This window comes from Trichechus manatus, unplaced genomic scaffold (genome assembly GCF_000243295.1).
Source record: "Trichechus manatus latirostris isolate Lorelei unplaced genomic scaffold, TriManLat1.0 scaffold00020, whole genome shotgun sequence".
Lineage (NCBI taxonomy): Eukaryota > Metazoa > Chordata > Mammalia > Sirenia > Trichechidae > Trichechus > Trichechus manatus.
Window position 1 is genome coordinate 19,366,084 of NW_004443956.1, and position 19,252 is coordinate 19,385,335.

Below are 19,252 nucleotides of genomic sequence, written 5' to 3' on the forward strand. Positions count from 1 at the left end.
GTTTGTGGCACTTACTACGGCCACCAGGGCGAGCCAGTAATCAGTGCAGGGCAGGTTCCGGTAGGCCGTGCCTGGGCTGCTTGGTGGCGTGATGTTCAGTGCACAGTGCAGGTAGGCAGGATGGAGGGGGGAGACTGTGATGTGTGGAGCTAAGACGGGTATGGGAGAGAGGAACAGGAGCCAAAAACATACAAACAAAAAAGAGTGCTAAGGGAGCTTGCCTTTGGAGCGGAGAGATGAGAGACTGTGAAATGGAGACAATCAAAAAGAAGAAGAAAGAAAAGAAAAAAATGAATAAATAAAAATTAGAAGAAAAGCAAAGCTCCCAGGGATCCCTCCAGTGCAGCTGCGAGGTCTGGTGAGGTTGCTTCCAGGCTGTGAAATACAGCCTGGCTAGAAGGGGTAGAGGTATCACTCAGCGCCAGGTATTCAGGGGACAGGAAGAGACGGAAAGTACAGAGAGACGAGAAACTGAGTAATGAAGAAAGACAAAAAGGGAAAAGAAAACAAACAAGTAAAAAATAAAAAGAACAAGAAAAACAGAAAAAAGAAGCCCCCCAAAAAAGCAAGAAAAATGCCCCCAGGGATCCCTCTGCGTGTGTGCGCAAACCGAGGGTGTAGGTCCCAAGCCGCACAGTACTGCCTGGCTAGAACGGGCTCCCAATTCGAGAAAAGAAAAATAAAACAAACAATTCAAAACAAACAAAAAAAAGCCCTGGGATCCCACCAGTGTGGCAGCACAGGCTAGGAGGCAGTTTCACATTCTAATGGTGTTTCACAGCCTTTCAGGAAAAAGCAAAGATGGCACATGGAGCCAGGTATTTGAGAGAAAGGAGGGGGAGGTAGTGAGAAGTACGGAAGAAATCTAAAGAAGCAGAAAAAAGCAACACCAGCAGCCAACAAATGGCACGTAGGGAGCCGGCCAGTATGAGTGGGTGGAACTCAAGTGACACCGGTGTGAAGCTGGTGCTTCCCAGCCAAGACACTGGCCGCAGGAAGCAGAGGAGGCCAATGGGGGTGAAGAAGATGGAGGGTGGGAAAGTGTATATCGCTGGTTACCAGTTGTTCTGTCTTCTGCTGGAAGCTCCGTGAAGCTGCTTTCTCGTACCCCCTGTTCACTGATCTCTGATACGAGTCCAAGATGGCGGATCTGTGCTGCGTTAGGTGATGGGGGACCTCTGCATGTATCTCTCCTCACTCTCTGTCTCTTATTCCAGTCGATGCTTGGCTGAGTTCTTTATCTCTTCATTTGATGCTTAGGGTTTCAGGATTGCTGTTTTCTCTGGCTTAGTTTTTCAGATCTTTGCTGTGGAGGGATAGCTTGGTGCTTCTGCTTATAGCGTCATGTTGCCTGGCCCTGAGATGTTTTTATCATGTTCTTCCATCCCTTGTATTTTCTCTAAATTAATTGATCTAGAGATTGATCAGATACAGGTTTGAATTCGGGGAGGGGTTGGTGGCTGCTGACTGAAAGGTTGGAAGTTTGAATCCACCTAGTGGCTCCATAGGAGGGAGAACTGGTGATTTACTCCTGTGAAGATTACAACCTAGGAAACCCTATGAGGCAGTTCTGCTCTGTCACATGGGGTCGCGATGAGTCGAAATTGACTCAGCACACCTAACAACAAGAAGAATGAGGGGTATGACTGCATTTTTAGTGGTGTTTGTTTTTACCAGGAAATATGTAGTGTTTGGTTAACTTCTTTTTGTGATGCTGTCAGCCAGTTGGAGTCCCTGGGTGGTACAGATTGTTCAACACTTGACTACTTGTCGAAAGGTTGGAAGTTTCAACCCACCCAGAGGTGCCTCGGAAGACAGGCCTGGAGATCTGCTTCCAAAAGGTCGCAGCCTTGAAAACCCTATGGTGCAGTTATGCTTTGCACACGTGGAGTTGTCTTGAGTTGGAATCGACCTAACAGCAGCTAACAGCAATATCAGCCAACTGGATGATTACAATGGTGAAATTCTATCATACTTTTTGTATTAGCTGTAATACTTGTATAAACCGCTTGGTTCTACTGAGGTACAGATATACAGTAAAAACAGGATAAATACTTCTTTTATTTACTAATTTTCGAAGTAATGAGTTGGTTTCTTAGCATTCTCAAGAGGTGAGTTTTGTTTTTGAATCATTTTGAACTCAAATATTTAAATATTAAATGTGTTTCTTCCGTTGTGCTTATTATCCTTTTGATGGTCATATTGTCCCAGTATTTCTTGGGTGGGAATCTATTCACGTTATTTCTTGCCTTTGCCTTTGTTATCCATGGAAGCAAGTACTGTCCTCCATCTTCTGGCATACTCTGCTCATTTAAAGCTCATTTGTCATTACAAAGAATGTATTTTTGTTTAGAAAAAATGAATTAGTTGTCGAAGATTGACTTCTTATTTCCATATACTTATCAGCAGAAGGCACAAGTACTTTATAGATTTTTGCTTGTATAAGTACTAACACCTGTTCTAAGTATGATTTTAAGAATCTTTCTTAATTAGCATCTTGTAGGCAAATGGTATTACCTACCATTTTCAGTTGTTCAAAGTACGGGTAGTCCCCGACTTGAGACGTATTCGAGTTACGTATTCCAAGTTAGGACAATCTGCACTTTTAACCAACTTTTTTTTTTCTTTGGCACATCTTATCGTTAGTAATATGTACTGTATACAGTGTTGCAGTGTGTAATTTGCTGATGTTACCATTCTCAGATGTTCACTTTCAGATGTTCAGTGTTAGGATTTACTGTTCAGAAACACTGCCGTATAACAAGCCGTGAAGTCTCAAAAAAATATTCAGCTTACATCAGAACTGATTTACGACAGAGTTGTTGGAATGGAACCCCGTCATAAGTCGATGACTACCTATAATGATCGAGAGGGGTGTTTGTTTTCAAAGGAAGTGGTCATATTTTTCTTGGTTATCTAGTATTAAATTCTTAAATGGGGGCTATTGTATATTTTATTATCAATGTATAATGTCTTCACCCTGGAAGATGATTGTAAATCTGAAGATAAACAGATTGTATCTGAAAGATGATTAGATGATTTATGAATCTAAAATGTTGGAAGAAACTATGTTATTTCCTCTTAACTGTCTTATACAGGTCTGTAAAAGATACTTCTTTTCAAGGGCTGTTAGGTTCTTGTTCTGGACCTGTCAGTACTGTGTGAGCTGGGCAAGTTATTTAGTCTTTCTTGTTCTCACTTCCTTTATATATGAAATGAGGACAACTTAAAATAACTGTAAAAACAGTCTTCAGCACATGAACAGAATGATTTGGTGTTTATAGTTTTAAAAGGTATAGAAAACGTGCATTTCTGTTATAAGTCCATGTATGCGTACATGTATGCATTCCTGAAGATGTTAGTATTCTGCAAGGTAACACTACCATAAACATGGATTTTGGAGAAAATAGAGCTGGTGTGGATCTCTCCAAACCTACAGGATTTTGTAATCAAAGCCCTTAGAAGAAAGAGAAACAGTCCTAATAGTAACTGTTGGTGCAGTTAAATCTGTATTGGCCTTTGTACCCAGAATCATGGTTTAATTGTGTTTCCTCTTTCTAGATGTAGGTCCTCGAAGACTTTTGCTTTTAAGGTATTAGTTTCCCCAGAATTAAAAATATAATCCACTGGTGGCCATTTTCATCACTCCAAAAAAAAAAAAAAAATGAAGGGAAATACCTTCATCTTTTTGATTTGCATTTGCAACTTTCCCAGCCGGCTTAATTAACGTAGTAGAAATTATTGATGTTCTTGAAACACTAAAACAAGCATTTTGTGTACTAAAGGAATACACTTAGATGCTGGACTTTTAAGCTTTTTTCTTAAGGTCTTCATATGTTGCAAAGGCTTTCTACTTCAGTTGTGAGAAAGCCACTTCAAAGCATAAACATGCTGGAAAAAATTGCGAATAACTGATATGACTTCCATGTTATACAGAGATAATTGTGTTAGTTATTGTGATTTAATTTTATATCCTTATCATTATTGGCTTCTCGCCACCCCCCCCCCCAAGTCTTTGCCAGTTTGATGAATGTCAAATGATTTTTTGTGGTTTTGATTTTTATTTTCCTTATTAGTAGTGATGTTGAATATTTTTTCTTATTTCATCATAGACTTTTAGAGGCAGGAGAAAGATTAGATGTTACTTACTGTAGTTTCTTCTTTTACTCATTACTTAAAAGACCCAAAGAGAGTAATGTCTCATATCGAGGTATGAAACTAAGATTAGAAGTCTAGTGAGGCACCTTTTCCAGCAAAGCTTCCCCCTACTTAAAATCGATAATTTTCCTATATACTAGAAAATATATTTTCATTATAATAAAGAAAAAGGAAGTATAGCAAACTTAATATGAAAGTACTCAAACCGTGAAGCCCTGAGTAAATTTCCCAGTGACCTGCAGACTTTCCAGTATAAATATTAGTATGACAAATCAGTTGTGTACTAGGAATAATATATTGACATGTCTCTTTTTCTTTCCAGTGAACTTGAAGATGACCTACTTGGAGAAGATCTGCTATCTGGCAAAAAGGTAAGAAGTATAGGTCTTCTTGAAACTAGCAGTTATTTAGTTGTACTTAAAATCTAGGAGTACATCACTTATGCGTGGGATGTGCTATTAGAAAGTTGGGTGTAGGTTAAAATTTTGAGAATTGAATTATTTTTTATTTTATTTTTCGTTTATGTAAAACATTTTAATTACTTTTTTTGTTTATTTTACTACATTTTTATGGTTATTTCCTTAGTAATTGTCCTGGGGATTTCAGTTAGCATCTTAAAATTAAATAATCTATTTCTGATTAATACAGCTTAATTTCAATATTATACAACATCTTTGTCCCATTATAGCTCTGATTCCTCCCCTTTCTTTATACTACTACATATTTATACATTCTAAGCCCATTAACGCAGTTTTAAAATCATTGCTTTATGTATGTACTTGCCTTTTAAAACAGAATGAGAAAAGTGATGCTAACAAAAATGCATTAAACTGTGCTTTACGTTTACCTGTGTATTTACTTTTACTGGTTCTCTTTATTTCTTTGTGTTGATTTGAGTTACCTTCTAGTGTTCTTTTACTTCAGCCTGAAATATTGCCTTTACTATTTCTTGTAGAGAAGACCTGCTAGCAACAAATTCTGTCAGTTTTTGTTTATCTGGAAATGTCTTAATTTCTTCTTCGTTTTTGAAGATGAGTTTTACAAGCTATGGAATTCTTGGCTGACAACCTTTTTCTTTCAAAGCTGAAAATATATCATGCCATCGTTTTCAGGACTCCCTGGTTTCTGATGAGAAGTCAGCTGTTAATCTTATTAAAGATCCCTTGTTCATAATAATTCTTACCATTTTTTTCTTGCTACTTTTTACTTGCTACTTTTCTCTTTGTCTTAGATTTTTATCAGTTTGAGTGTGATGTTTCTAGGTGTGGATCACTTTGGGTTTATTCTACATGGAATTTTTTGCACTATTTGGATCTGTAGATTAAGGTTTTGTTATTGTTGTTCGTTTTATCAAAGCTTAAAGTTTTCAGCCATTATTTCTTCAAATAAGTTTTCTGCCCCATTTATTTCTCTTCTCTTTTTCTGGGACTCCCATTGTGTGTATGTCAGTATGTCAGTAGTCTCTGAGGCTCTGTTAATTTTTCTGCATTCTTTTTTTTTTTTTTTTTGTGCCCCCAAGATTGAATAACCTGTATTGAGCTTTCTTCAAGTTTACTGATTCTTCTGCCACATCAATTTTTTTTTTTAAATTGTGCCTTAGGTGAAAGTTTATAGCGCAAGTTAATTTCTTATATGAATTATTTTTTAACTGCACAAAGAACTGACTGTTTACTAGTAAATCCTCTGATAAGTTAAAACTCACGTAATAAATCCTTTTAAGGAATGGCACACTGGTTAAGAGCTACAGCTGATAACCCAAAAGGTCAGCAGTTCAAATCTACCAGCCACTTGTTGGAAACCCTATGGGGGCAGTTCTGCTCTGTCCTATACAGTTGCTATGAATTGGAATCGACTCAACGGCAGTGGGCTTGGTTTGGGCTCTTTCCTAGGTGCTAAAGTTGTATTGGGCCTGTAACAGCAGTGACATAAAACTACCCCTTGTCCTAAAGGAACTTTATATTTGAAGGTTAATATTTTTGCATAACATCTGAATTCACTTTTGGGGCATAACCAGAGATATGCTTAAAGATAAACATTTTCAAATGTAACAGACATCCAGATAAACAGGATTAAAAGAGTAAAACCTAAGGAAGATTTTTCTAAACCTTTTTGATCAAGTAAAAACTTTTAAACATTTCTCTAATATGTCTGTTCATATATCATACATATACACACACACCCCCACTCTACCAATATATTTGAACATTAGAAAACATTAAAAATAGAAATAATAGAAAGATAAAAGGGGAATATTACATTTTTATTTTATTTATTAACAATTTAAGGGCACTAATTCTCATCAAATATCAAGATAGTTCTTTGTGCTTTATTTTTAAAACCTTAAAATTGTGATGACATTTTACTGTCAGTGATTTTTATATTCAAGCTCATACTTTTAGGTCAAGTTTTATCAGTAACAGTGACATAAAGCTTTATTTCAAAGAGTCGTGAGAGGTTCAAGTCTTTTGTCTGATATATATTTTTTAATCAAATCTGATTAGATTGTTTTTTTAATCTAGGTTATAAGAGACCTGATGAAGATCTCGAGCTAGAAGTACTAGTTCTGCCATTTCCTTGTAACTTATTATGTATTATTAGCATTTTATCTAATACATGAATTTCTTTGTGGGATTCTTTTTAAACCACTTTTCCTTTCTGTGGAAACCCAGGTGGCATAGTGGTTAAGTGCTATGGCTGCTAACCAAAAGGTCGGCAGTTAGAACCTCCACCAGGTGCTCCTTGGAAACTCTATGGGGCAGTTCTACTCTGTCCTGTAGGGTTGCTGTGAGTCGGAATCGACTCGATGGCAACAGGTTTGGTTTCGTTTTTTGTTTCCTTTCTGTATTCTGCTATTTATTGTATCATAGGCCTACAGCTTCCCCTAACTTACCTTCCTTTAATGTATCATAGGCCTACAGCTTCCCCTAACTTACCTTCCTTTAAATGGCTCTGTCTTCACCTATAAGAATTAGTTTGTTGTTGTTAGCTGCCATCAAGTCGGACCCTGGCTGATGGCAGCTCCATGCACAACCAGGATTGAATCATTGTAATGTGTAGGATTTTCATTGGCTGATTTTCAGAATAGATGGCTAAGCCTTTCTTCTTAGTCTGTTTTAGCCTGGAGGCTCTGCTGTCATCTCTTCAGCATCATAACGACACACAAGGCTTCACTTGCAGATAGGTGGTGGCTGCACTAGAGGTATATTGGCCCGGAATTGAACCTGGTTCTCTCGCATGGAAGTTGACATTTCTACCACTGAATCACCACTGCCCCCAGAATAAGTTGCCTGTAAATCCACTTGTTTGGTATAAATAAACTGGGATTCATAAAAAGAAAGTGAAAAACTAGTGAGAGTACTTCTAACACCCCCTCCCCCCCCATGTTGCCTCTGGATGCCTCATGTATGGCTTGCAGCACAGGACCATCTCGACCAACTGATGGGTGCAACGAGTGAGGGTGCCAGTATCATGTTGTGAACATGAGCTTCTTTGTCAGTCAGTTAATTATTTTGCACATCCCTTGAAATGCTCCTACTTTTTCCTTTGTGTTTATTTAAGGTGCTTGTCTTGATTATCTAATGCTACTATAACAGAAATACCACAAGTGGATGGCTTTAACCAACAGAATTTTATTCTCTCACAGTCTAGGAGGCTAGAAGTCCAAATTCAGGTTGCCAGCTCCACGGGAACGCTTTCTGTCTCTATCAGCACTGGGGGAAGGTGGTTGTCATCAATCCTCCCCTGGTCTAGGAGCTTCTCAGCACAGGGACCCCAGCCCTTCTTTCTTGGTGGTAGGAGATCCCTCTCCTCTCTGCTTGATTCTCTCATATTTCAAAAGAGATGGACTCAAGATACAACCTAATCTTGTAAATTGAGTCCTGTCTTATTAACATAGCTGCCTCTAATCCTGCCTCATTAACATCATAGAGTTTAGGATTTGCAACACATAGGATAATCGCATCAGATCACAAAATGGTGGATAACCACACAGTATTGGGAATCATGGCCTAGCCAAGTTGATGCACATTTTTAGGGCACACAATTTAATCCATAACAGTGCTTTAATGAAAGATACCAGGTATATGTTAAAATATTTAAATGTAGTAAAATATTTTTATGTTAAGTTGGATTTATAGTTTTAGACAAGCCTGAGATATCACATTTTACCTTGTATTTCTTTTCAAGGAGTTCTAGTGTAATAATTGTTAGCAGTAATAGTTCTGTTTTGTATATATATATATATATGTCCTAGTCTTGTAAAAGTTTTGGTCAGGACTCTGTCAATAGAGATGGAAAAATAATGTGTTTTGGAAAGTTTCCTAGTTTCTTTATTATTTTTAAAGATACCTCTTATTTTTCTCATTCAAAAATTTATACACAAATTGTTTTGTGACATTGATTTCATTCCCTGCTTCGTGTCAGCACTTTCCCCCTTTCCCTTTACACCCCAGGTTCTCTGAGTCCGTTCGTCCAGTTTTCCTGTCCCTTCCTGCTTTCATGGCATTGTATTTGGACAGGTGTAACCCATTTGGTCTCATATACCTGATTGAACTAAGAAGCATATTCCTCAGAGTGTTATTGTTTGTTTTATAGGCCTGTCTAATTTTGGCTGAAAGGTGGACTTTAGGAGTGGCTTCAGTTCTGAGTTAGTGGGGTGTCCGGGGGCCATAGTCTTGGGGGTTCTCCAATCTCTGTCAGACCAGTAAGTCTGGTCTTTTTTTGTGAATTTGAATTTTGTTCTATGTTTTTCTCCCACTCTGTCCAGGCCCCTCTATAGTGATCCCTGCCAGAGGGGTCGGTGGTGTAGCCGGGCACCATCTAGTTCTTCTGGGCTCAGGCTGGTGGAGGCTGTGGTTCATGTGGTCCATTAGTCCTTTGGGCTAACATTTTCCTTGTATTTGGTTTTCTTCATTCTCGTTTGTTCCGAACATGATGGGACCAATAGATGTATTTTAGATGGCCATTCTAAAACTTTTAAGACCCCAGTCGCTACTCACCAAAGTACTTTATGAACTTTGTTATGCCACTTGACCTAGATGTCCCCCGAGACCATGGTCCCAAGCCCTCAGCTTCAGTAACTTGGTCCCTCGAGGTATTTGGATGTGTCTAGGAAGCTTCTGTGGCTTTGCCGTGGTCAAGTTGTGCTGACTTCCCTTATATTGTGCATTGTCTTTCCCTTCACTAAAGTTAACACTTGTCTGCTATCTGGCTAGTGATTTCTGTTCCCCACTCCTCCCCGTCTTCGTAACCATCAAAGATTGTTTTTTTCTGTGTGTAACTTTTTTCTTGTTTTTTTTTTTGGCTAGTGATTTCTCTTCCCCACCCCTCCCCATCTTCGTAACCATCAAAGATTGTTTTTTTCTGTGTGTAACTTTTTTCTTGTTTTTTTTTTTTTTAATAGTAGTACAGTATTCATCCTTTTGTGATTTACTTATTTCAGTCAGCATAATACCCTCCAGATTCACCCATGTTGTGAGATGTTTTGCGGATTCATCATGGTTCTTTATTGTTGCTTAGTATTCTGTTGTGTATATGTACCATAATTTGTTTATCTGTTCATCTGTTGATGGGCACTTAGGTTGTTTCCATCTTTTTGCTATTGTGAATAATGCTGCAGTGAACATGGGTGTGTATATGTCTATTCCTTTGACGGCTCTTATTTCTCTCAGATGTATTCCTGGGAGTGGGATTGTTGGATTGTGTGGTATTTCTATTTCAAGCCTTTTAAGGAGGCACCATATTGTTTTCCATAGTGGTTGTACCATTTTACATTCCCACCAGCAGTGCTTAAGAATTCAATCTCCCTGCAGCCTCTTCAGCATTTGTTCTTTTCTGTTTTTTTTTGATTTGTGCCAGAAGTGTCAGGGTGAGATGGTATTGTAGATTTGATTTGCATTTCTGTAATAGCTAATGATTCTGAGCATTTCCTCATGTGTCTGTTAGCTGCCTGAATGTCTTTTTTGGTGAAGTGCCTGTTCATATCCTTTGACCATTTTTAATTGGATTATTTGTCTTTTTGTTATTAAGGTGTTGAAGTATTCTATAAATTTTAGAGATTAGACCCTTGTTGGATATGTTGTAGCCCAAATTTTTTTCCCCGTCCATAGGTTCTCCTCTTACTCTTTTGGTGAAGTCTTTTGATGAGCATACGTGTTTGATTTTTCTAGTTATCTAGTTTAGCTTCTGGTGTATGTGCATTGTTAGTTATGCTTTCTATTGAATTTATGCCATGTATTAGGGCCCCTAGTGGTGTCCCTGTTTTTTCTTCCATAATCTTTATTGTTTTACGTTCTATATTTAGGTCTTTGACCCATTTTGAGTTAGTTTTTGTGTATGATGTGAGATATGGATCTGATTTCATTTTTTCTTTTTACAAATGGACATCCAGTTTTGCCAGCACTGTTTGTTAAAAAGGCTGTCTTTCCCTCGTTTAATGGACTTTGGTCGTTTGTCAAAGATCAGCTGCACCATAGGTGGATGGATTTATGCCTGGATTCTCAGTTCTGTTCCATTGGTATATGTGTTTGTTGTACTAGTACCAGGCTGTTTTGACTAACTACTGTGGCTGTCTCTTAGGTTCTGAGATCAGCTAGTGTGAGGCCTCCTACTTTGATCTTTGTCTTCAGTAATGTTTTGCTTATCTGGAGACTCTTGCCTTTCCATATGAAGTTGGTGATTAATTTTTCCATCTTGTTAAAGAATTCTGTTGGTATTTGGATCGGGATTACATTATTTCTGTAGGTATCTTTAAGTAGGATTGACATTTTCACAATGTTGAGTCTTCCTAGCCATCAGCATGGTATAGTTTTACATTTATGTAGGTCTCTTTTAGTTTCTTGCAGTAGCATTTTGTATTTGTCTTTGTATAGATCTTTTATGTCCCTGGTTAGATTTATTCCTAAGTATTTTATCTTTTTAGTGGCTATTATAAATGATATTGTTTTCTTAATTTCCTTTTTGAAGTTTTCATTGTTGATTTTTGTATGTTGATCTTGTATCCTGCTACCCTGCTGAATCTTTCTGTTTGTTCCAGTAGTATTGTTTTGTGGAATCTTTGTGGTTCTGTATGTATAGGAGCATATCATCTGTGAATAGGGGTAGTTTTACTTCTTCCTTTCCATTTTGGATGCCCTTTATTTCTTTTTCTTGTCTTATTGCTCTAGCTAGGACTTTTAGTGCATTGTTAAATAAGAGTGGTGTTAAAGGGCATCCTTGTCTTTTCCGTTCTCAGTGGGAATACTTTCAGCCCCTTTCCATTGAGAATGATGATGGCTGTTGTTTTTTGTATAGGTGCCCTTTATTATGTTGAGGAATTTCCCTTCTGTTCCTATTTTATTGAGAGTTTTTATCAGGAATGGGTGTTGGACTTTATCAGGTGCCTTTCTGCATTGATTAAGATGATCATTTGATTCTTTTCTTTTGTTCTATTTATGTGGTGGATTACGTGGATGATTTTCTAATGTTGAGCCATCCTTGCATACCTGTTAGGAATTGTATTTGGTCATTGTCTTAATTATCTATTGCTGCTATAACAGAAATACCACAAGTGGATGGCTTTAACAAAGAGGAATTTATTCTGTCACAGTCTAGGAGGCTGGAAGTCTGAAAGTCTGAATTCAGGGTGCCAGCTCCAGGGAAGGCTTTCTCTCTCTGTCGGTTCTGGGGCAAGATTCTTGTCATCAATCTTCCTGTGTCCTAGGAGCTTCTCAGCGTAGGAACTGTGGGTCCAAAGGACATTGTCTGCTCCCAGCGCTGCTTTCTTGGTGGTATGGGGTCCCCATGTCTCTATGCTTACTTCTCTCTTTTATATCTCTAAAGAGATTGGTTTAAGACACAACCTAATTTTGTAGATTGAGTCCTGCCTCATTAACATAATTGCCACTAATCCTACCGCATCAGCATCATAGAGGTAGAATTTACAAGACGTAGGAAAATCAAGTCGGATGACAAAATGGTGGACAGTCACATAATGCTGGGAATCATGGCCTAGCCAAGTTTATACACATTTTTGGGGAACACAGTTTAATCCATAACAGTTATGTTGTTGTTTTTTTTTTTTTTTGATATGATGCTGAATTCTTTTGGCTAGAATTTTATTGAAAATTTTTGCGTCTACATTCATGAGAGATAATTGATTTGTAATTTTTTTTTTTTTTTGGTAGTGTCTTTGCCTGGTTTTGTTATCAGGGTTATGCTGGCTTCGTGGAATGAATTTGGGAGTATTTCTTCCTTTTCTATGTGTCTTAGTTAGTGCTTTTTTAACAGTGGAAATACTACAAGTGGATGGTTTTCACAAACAGCAATTTATTTTCTCACTGTTTAGGAGGCTGGAAGTCTGAATTCAGAGCACTGGCTCTAGGGGAAGGCTTTCTTTCTTTTTTAGCTCTGGGGGAAGGTCTTTGTCTCTTTTCAGCTTCTGTTTTTCAGTTCCTTAGCATGTGTGTTCCCCTTCATTTGTGCTTCCTTCTCTGCCTAATCTACTTTCAAAGGTGTTTGGTTGAAGACACATCCTACAGTGATACTGTTTCATTAACATAGCAAGGTCTTATTCTGACGGTGGTGTTACATCCACCGATGTAGGAGTTTAGGATTTACAACACATTTTTTGGGGACACAATTCAATCTGTACTACATAGTAATGCTAGCTGTTCTGGGAAAGTATTGTTACTTTTTTTTGAGAAGTGGTTAATTGATTTTTGTAACTTGGTCACATTTCAGATGAAACAGGAACAATCGAGAAACTAGAGGTGCGCATGTGATGTTTACTTGATGCTTCCCTTTGTCTACCTCAGCCTTTTTTGAAGTTTGTATAACTCGGAACCATGGATATTCCTCTCGCCTTTCCTCTTCTCCCTTTTTTCCTAATGTAAATATATTGTTCTTTCTAGAAATCGAAGAGTTCAAACTATATTTTAAAAAAAGGAAAAAACAGATATAAACCCTTTCGAATAACATTTTGCCATATTTCTTTCCATTCTTTTTCCATATATTTTTAAGTGTAACTGAAATGCTATAGAACATTGTTTCTTTATAAATTTAACATGATGTCATTGGCATTTTTGTTTGTCATTAGCATTATTCTAAAATATTTTATAATGGCACCATAACTTTCAGTATATGGTATATCTTATCATTCCTATGTGCTTTGAAGTTATGAACAACTTTTTGCTTATGATGACTTAGAGAAAACCCCAAACGTTTTATTATAGAACATTTCAAACATACCCAAAAAAGAGAGAACAGTATAGTTTACCCTCCTGAGTCTGTCACCAGCTTCGGCAGTTTTCAGTTAGTGGCAGTCTTGCTTCATCTTTACCCCGCTCACTCCCCACCGCCTGAATTATTTTGAAATAAGCTTCAGACATTATGATGACATTTTAATCTTCAGATCTTAGTGTGTGTGTTGGATTATTTTCTTAGGAAGTTTCCATGAAGAGGAATTTCTGGCCTAAGTGTATTAAACATTTTAAGGTTCTTGCCTCATATTGCCAAGTTGCTCTCTAGAAATATTTGATCAATTTATATTCCCAGCAGCAGTGTATGAACATCTTTCACTTTTCAGTTCTCCAGCTTTGACACTGTCACTTTTTCCAAATTTTGTCACTGTGAAAGGTTGGTTTAATTTATATTTACTTGTTCTCTAGTGAGATTGAATTTTTTTCAAGTATTTATTAGCTAGTTTATTTCTACACGTCTGTGACTGGACTTCAGGTGTGGGTACTGTGGCTGACTGGTCAGTCTTTCCTGGACTCTGCCACTAAGTGTGTAGAGATGTAGCTTTGTCTGGAGAAAGACTGCTAGGGGACTGAATGGCCAAAGACGTGCAGGTAGGGAAAATGTAAGACTGTTAAGGACAGCTTGAGGACAAGTTCATGTGTGTCAAGAAGGGGGTTGTTACGGTCAAGTTTTAATATAGGATCAGAATGTAAGGTTGCAAGCTTATTATGAAGCAGGCCGATATGACCAAGTTAGAATGTTTAGAAATTAGGTTGGATTTTGATGAAAGTTGTCTGCCCGTTTGTAATTCCTTCTATAGCTTCTGTATTTTACTTCTGCAACAACTGGTGTACCAAGTCATTCTTTATTTCATAAGTTGCCAGTGTTGGAGAATGTGTGGTGAGCCATTTTCTCCCCATTTTCGAACTCCTGGGGTGGGGGGACCTGTTGCCAAGTTGATTCTGACTCAGGGTAACAAAGAGTTAAGTGCTCAACTACTGACTAAACGGTTGGTGGTTTGAACCCACACAGAGGTATCTAGGAAGAAAGGCCTGGCAATCTACTTCCAAAAGGTCACAGTCTTGAAAACCTTATGGAGTGCAGTTCTGCTCTGCAACACATGGCATTGTCATGTTTGAACTTCTGTCCAGTATAAGTTCTGACATTCTTTGGAATATTGGAACCATTCTTTTTTTCTTTCTAACTTCCTTCTGGTCACATCAGAGGAATGGCTTGTCTGGTAAGATTGGGAAAAAGGATTTCACTAGCACTCATGGCCCACTGTCTCTGACTCACTCTCTTGGGATCTGTTTGTCCTACTTTATCCTCCCTACCTACTCCACCCTTGCCTAAGAAAACAGTTCATTTCAATTTTGGGGGGATATAGTTGAAAGCCAGTTTTGGCCTCAAGGATTTAGTCTAGCTTTCCAGTCCAGTTTTGTCAGTAAGAAGGATATTTTGATATTGCCTCCTATGTCTATTACTCAGCTGGTTCAGAAGAGATAGAAAGGTTGAATCCTCAGAACTCAAAAATGAGATTTAACTACCATCAGGGCTCACTGCAGCATGTATTCCTTTTCGAGAGGGGAGAGAGGTGAATTATTGGTCCACTGATTTTTGACAAATACTTAAAAGTTTACTAAAAACTCAAGGAAGTAGACTTTTGCTGAATGAAATATGGCTTTTGTTGAGTTTGTAAAATGTTAATTTTAAACAAACCTCTGAGATTTTATTTCATGATTTGGACTGCTAAACTTAGTTTGGTTTGCCAATGGCAGGCCTGGTTCATACCTGTTAATAGCATCTCCTTCCACTCAAAACTGGCCCAGTTTGGATGACAGATTACAGGCTCAGCTCAGCTATATTTCGTTTTAGGTTGGTTTAACAGTGTTTCATTTCATACACATCATCTCCCTATTTATTCATTTATTGATTGATTGATTGAACGTTAGATGAAAGTTTATAGAACAAACTAGCTTCTCATTAAACGGTACTTATATTGTTTTATGACATTGGTTAACAACCCCATGACATGTCAGTACTCTCTCTTCTTGACTTTGGGTTCCCGATTACCAGCCTTCCTGCCCCATCCTGCCTTCTGGTCCTTGCCCCTGGGCTGGTGTGTCCCTTTAGTCTCATTTTGTCCTGTGAATCTGTCTAATCTTTGGCTGAACGGTAAACATCAGGAGTGACTTCATTACTGGGCTAAAAGGGTGTCCTGGGACCATACTCTTGGGGTTTCTCCAGTCTCTCCCAGGCCAGTAAGTCTGGTCCTTTTTTGTGAGTTATAATTTTGTTCTACGTTTTTCTGCAGCTCTGTCTGGGACCCTCTATTGTGATCCCTGTCAGAGCAGTCAGTGCTGGGAGCCAGGCACCATCTAGTTATACTGGACTCAGTCTGCTGGAGGCTGTAGTAGTTGTGCTCTGTTAGTCCTTTGGACCAGTCTTTCTCTTGTGTCTTTAGTTTTCTTCATTTTTGCTTGCTCCTGAAGGGGTGAGACCAGTGAAGTATCTTAGATGGCTGCTTACAGGCTTTTAAGACCCCATATGCTACTCACCAAAATAGAATGTAGAAAATTTTCTTTATAAATTATGTTATGCCAGTTGAGCTAGATGTTCCCTGAGCCTGTGGTCCCCGTGGCCCTCAGCCCAGTAATTCAGTCTGTAACGGAATTTGGATTTGTCCATGGAGCTTCCGTGACCTTAACCCTGATCAAGTTGTGCTGGCTTCCCCAGTATTGTGTACTGTCTTACCCTTCTCCAGAGTTACCACCTACCTATTGTCTATTTAGTGTTTTTCAACCCCCACCCCTCCCCTCCCTCATAACCATCAAAGATTTTTTCTTTTTCTGTGAAAACCTTTTCATGGGTTTTTATAGTAGTGGTCTCCTATAATATTTGTCCTTTTGTGATTGACTTATTTCACTCACCACAGTGCCCTCCAGATTCATCCATGTTGTGAGATGCTTCACAGATTCATCATTGTTCTTTATCGTTGTGTAGTGCTCCATTGTGTGTTTGTACGATAGTTTGTTTATCCATTCATCTTTTGATGGGCATCTAGGTTGTTTCCATCTTTCTGCTATTGTGAACAATGCTGCAGTGAACATGGGTGTGCGTATGTCTATTCATGTGATAGCTTTTATTTCTTTAGGATATTATTCCTAGCACTGGGATTGCTGGTTCATATGGTATTTCTCTTTCTAGCTTTCTAAGCAAGTGCCGTATCATTTTCCAAACTGGTTGTACCATTTTGCATTCCCACCAGCAGTGCATAAGAGTTCTGATCTCCCGGCAGCCTCTCCAACACTTGTTATTTTCTGTTTTTTTTTTAATTTTTATTCATGCTAGTAATTCCGGGTTGAGATGGTATCTCATTCTGGTTTTGATTTGCATTTCTCTAATGGCCAGTGATCTTGAGCATTTCCTCATGTGTCTGTTAGGTACTTGAATGTCTTCTTTGGTGGAGTCTCTGTTCATTTCCTTTGCCCATCTTTTAATTGGATTATTTGTCTTTTTGTTGTAGAGGTGTTGCATTTTCCTGTAGATTTTAGAGATCAGACCTTTGTCAGATTTGTAATAGCCAAATTTTTTTTCCCAGTCTGTAGGTTCTCTTTTTACTCTTTTGGTGAAGTCTTTTGATGAGCGTAAGTGTTTAATTTTTATGTGATCCCAGTTATCTAGCTTATCTTCTGGAGTTTGTGTGTTGCTCGTTATGGTATCCTATTAACGTGGTGTATGAGGGTCTCTAGTGTTGATCCTATTTTTTCTTCTATGATGTTTATAGTTTTTGGTTTTAGACTTAGGTCTTTGATCCATTTTGAATCAGTTTTTGTGTATGGTGTGAGGTTAGGGTCCTGTTTCATTTTTTTGCAGATGGACATCCAATTTTGCCAGCACCATTTGTTAAATAGACTGTCTTTTCCCCATTTAATGGGCTTTTTGGGACCTTGTCAAAGATCAGCTGACCATAGGTGGATATATTCACATCCGGGTTCTCGATTCTGTTCCATTGATCAATGTATCTGTCGTGGTGCCATTACCAGGCTGTTTTGACTACTGTAGCTGTATAGTAGGTTCTGAGGTCAGGTAATGCGAGCCCTCCTACTTTATTCTTCTTCAGTAATGCTTTACTTCTCCGGGGTCTCTTCCCTTTCCATATAAAGTTAATAATTATTTTTTCCATCTCTTTAAAGAATGTTGTTGATACTTGGATCAGGATTGCATTGTGTTTGTATATTGTTTTGGGTAGAATTGTCATTTTAACAATATTGAATCTACCTATCCATGAGCATGGTATGTTTTTCCATTTATGTAGATCTCTTTTGGTTTCTTGCAGTAGTGTTTTGTAGTTTTCTGTGGATAGGTCTTTTACATCCCTGGTTAGATTTATTTCTAAGTATTTTATTTGTTTAGGGGTTATTATAAATGGTATTGTTTTCCTGATTTCCTTTTTGTCATTCTCTTTATTGGTGTACAGGAATCCAACTGATGTTTTATGTTGATCTTGTATCCTGCTGCTCTGCTGAATCTTTCTATTCCAGTAGTTTTCTCGTGGAGTCTTTTGGGTTTCCTGTGTATTGTATCATATCATCTGCAGATAGGGAGAGTTTTACTTCTTCATTACCAATCTGGATGCCCTTTGTTTCTTTTTCTTACCTTACTGCTTTAGCTAGGACTTGCAGCACAATGTTAAATAGGAGTGGTGATAAAGGGCATCCTTGTCTTGTTCCTGTTCTCAAGGGGAATGTTTTCAGATTCTTTCCATTGAGAATGATGTTGGTTCTTGGTTTTGTATAGATGCCCTTTATTGAGGAATTTCCCTTCTATATGTATTTTATCGAGAGTTTTTATCAGGAATTGGTGTTGGACTTTGTCGAATGCCTTTTCTGCATTGATTGAGATGATCATGTGATTCTTGTATTTTATTTATGTGGTGGATTACGTTGATTGATTTTCTAATGTTGAACCATCCTTGCATACCTGGTATGAATCTTACTTGGTCGTGGTGTGTTATTTTTTTGATATGATGGTAAATTCTGTTGGCTAGAATTTTGTTGAGAATTTTAAAATCTGTATTCTTGGGAGATACTGGTCTGTAATTTTCTCTTTTTGTGATGTATCAGGGTTACGCTGACTTCATAGAATGAATTTGTAAGTATGCCTTTCTTTTCTGTGTTCTGAAATAATTTGAGTAGTACTGGTGTAAGCTCTTCTCTGAATGTTATGTAGAATTATCCAGTGAAGCCATCTGGGCCAGGGCTTTTTTTTGTTGGGAGCTTTTTAAATACTTTTTCTCAGTCTCTTCTCTTGTTATGGATCTGTTCAGATTTTCAACATCAGTCTCTGATAGTTTGGGTAGGTAGTGTGTTTCTAGAAATTTGTCCATTTCCTCTAGATTTTCAAATTTGTTAGAGTATAGTTTTTTATAATAGTCTGTTATCCTTTTCATTTCAGTTGGGTCTGTTGTAATGTCCCTCATTTCATTTCTTTTTTGTGTTATTTGCATCCTCTCCTGTTTTTCTTTGTCAGTTTTACTAGTGGTTTGTCAGTTTTGTTGGTTCTTTCAAAGAACCAACTTTTGGTTTTGTTGATTCTTTCTATTTATCTATTCTCTATTTCATATATTTCTGCTCTGGTCTTTAGTATTTCTTCTGGTGGCTGTAGGCTTTATTTGCTGTTCTCTTTCTGTTTGTTCAAGTTCTGTAGTTAATGTTTTGATTTCGCCCCTTCTTTTTTGATGTGTGCATCTGTTGCTATAAATTGACCTCTGAGGCCTGGCTTTGCTGTGTCCTAAAGGTTTTGGTATGATGTGTTTTCATTCTCATTTGATTCTAGGAATTTTTTGATTCCATCTCTGATTTCTTCTATTACCCAC

The 19,252-nt window shown here is 37.9% G+C and overlaps 1 protein-coding gene across 1 annotated transcript in view; it reads left to right on the plus strand.

Moving 5' to 3' along the window:
* RBM33 (RNA binding motif protein 33) overlaps window positions 1–19,252 on the plus strand; it is a 185,773-nt gene that overhangs the window by 37,873 nt on the left and 128,648 nt on the right. The window contains exon 3 of the mRNA XM_023727977.1: window positions 4,481–4,529. Coding sequence (XP_023583745.1) covers window positions 4,481–4,529 — 49 coding nt within the window. The remainder of the gene's footprint in view (window positions 1–4,480; window positions 4,530–19,252) is intronic.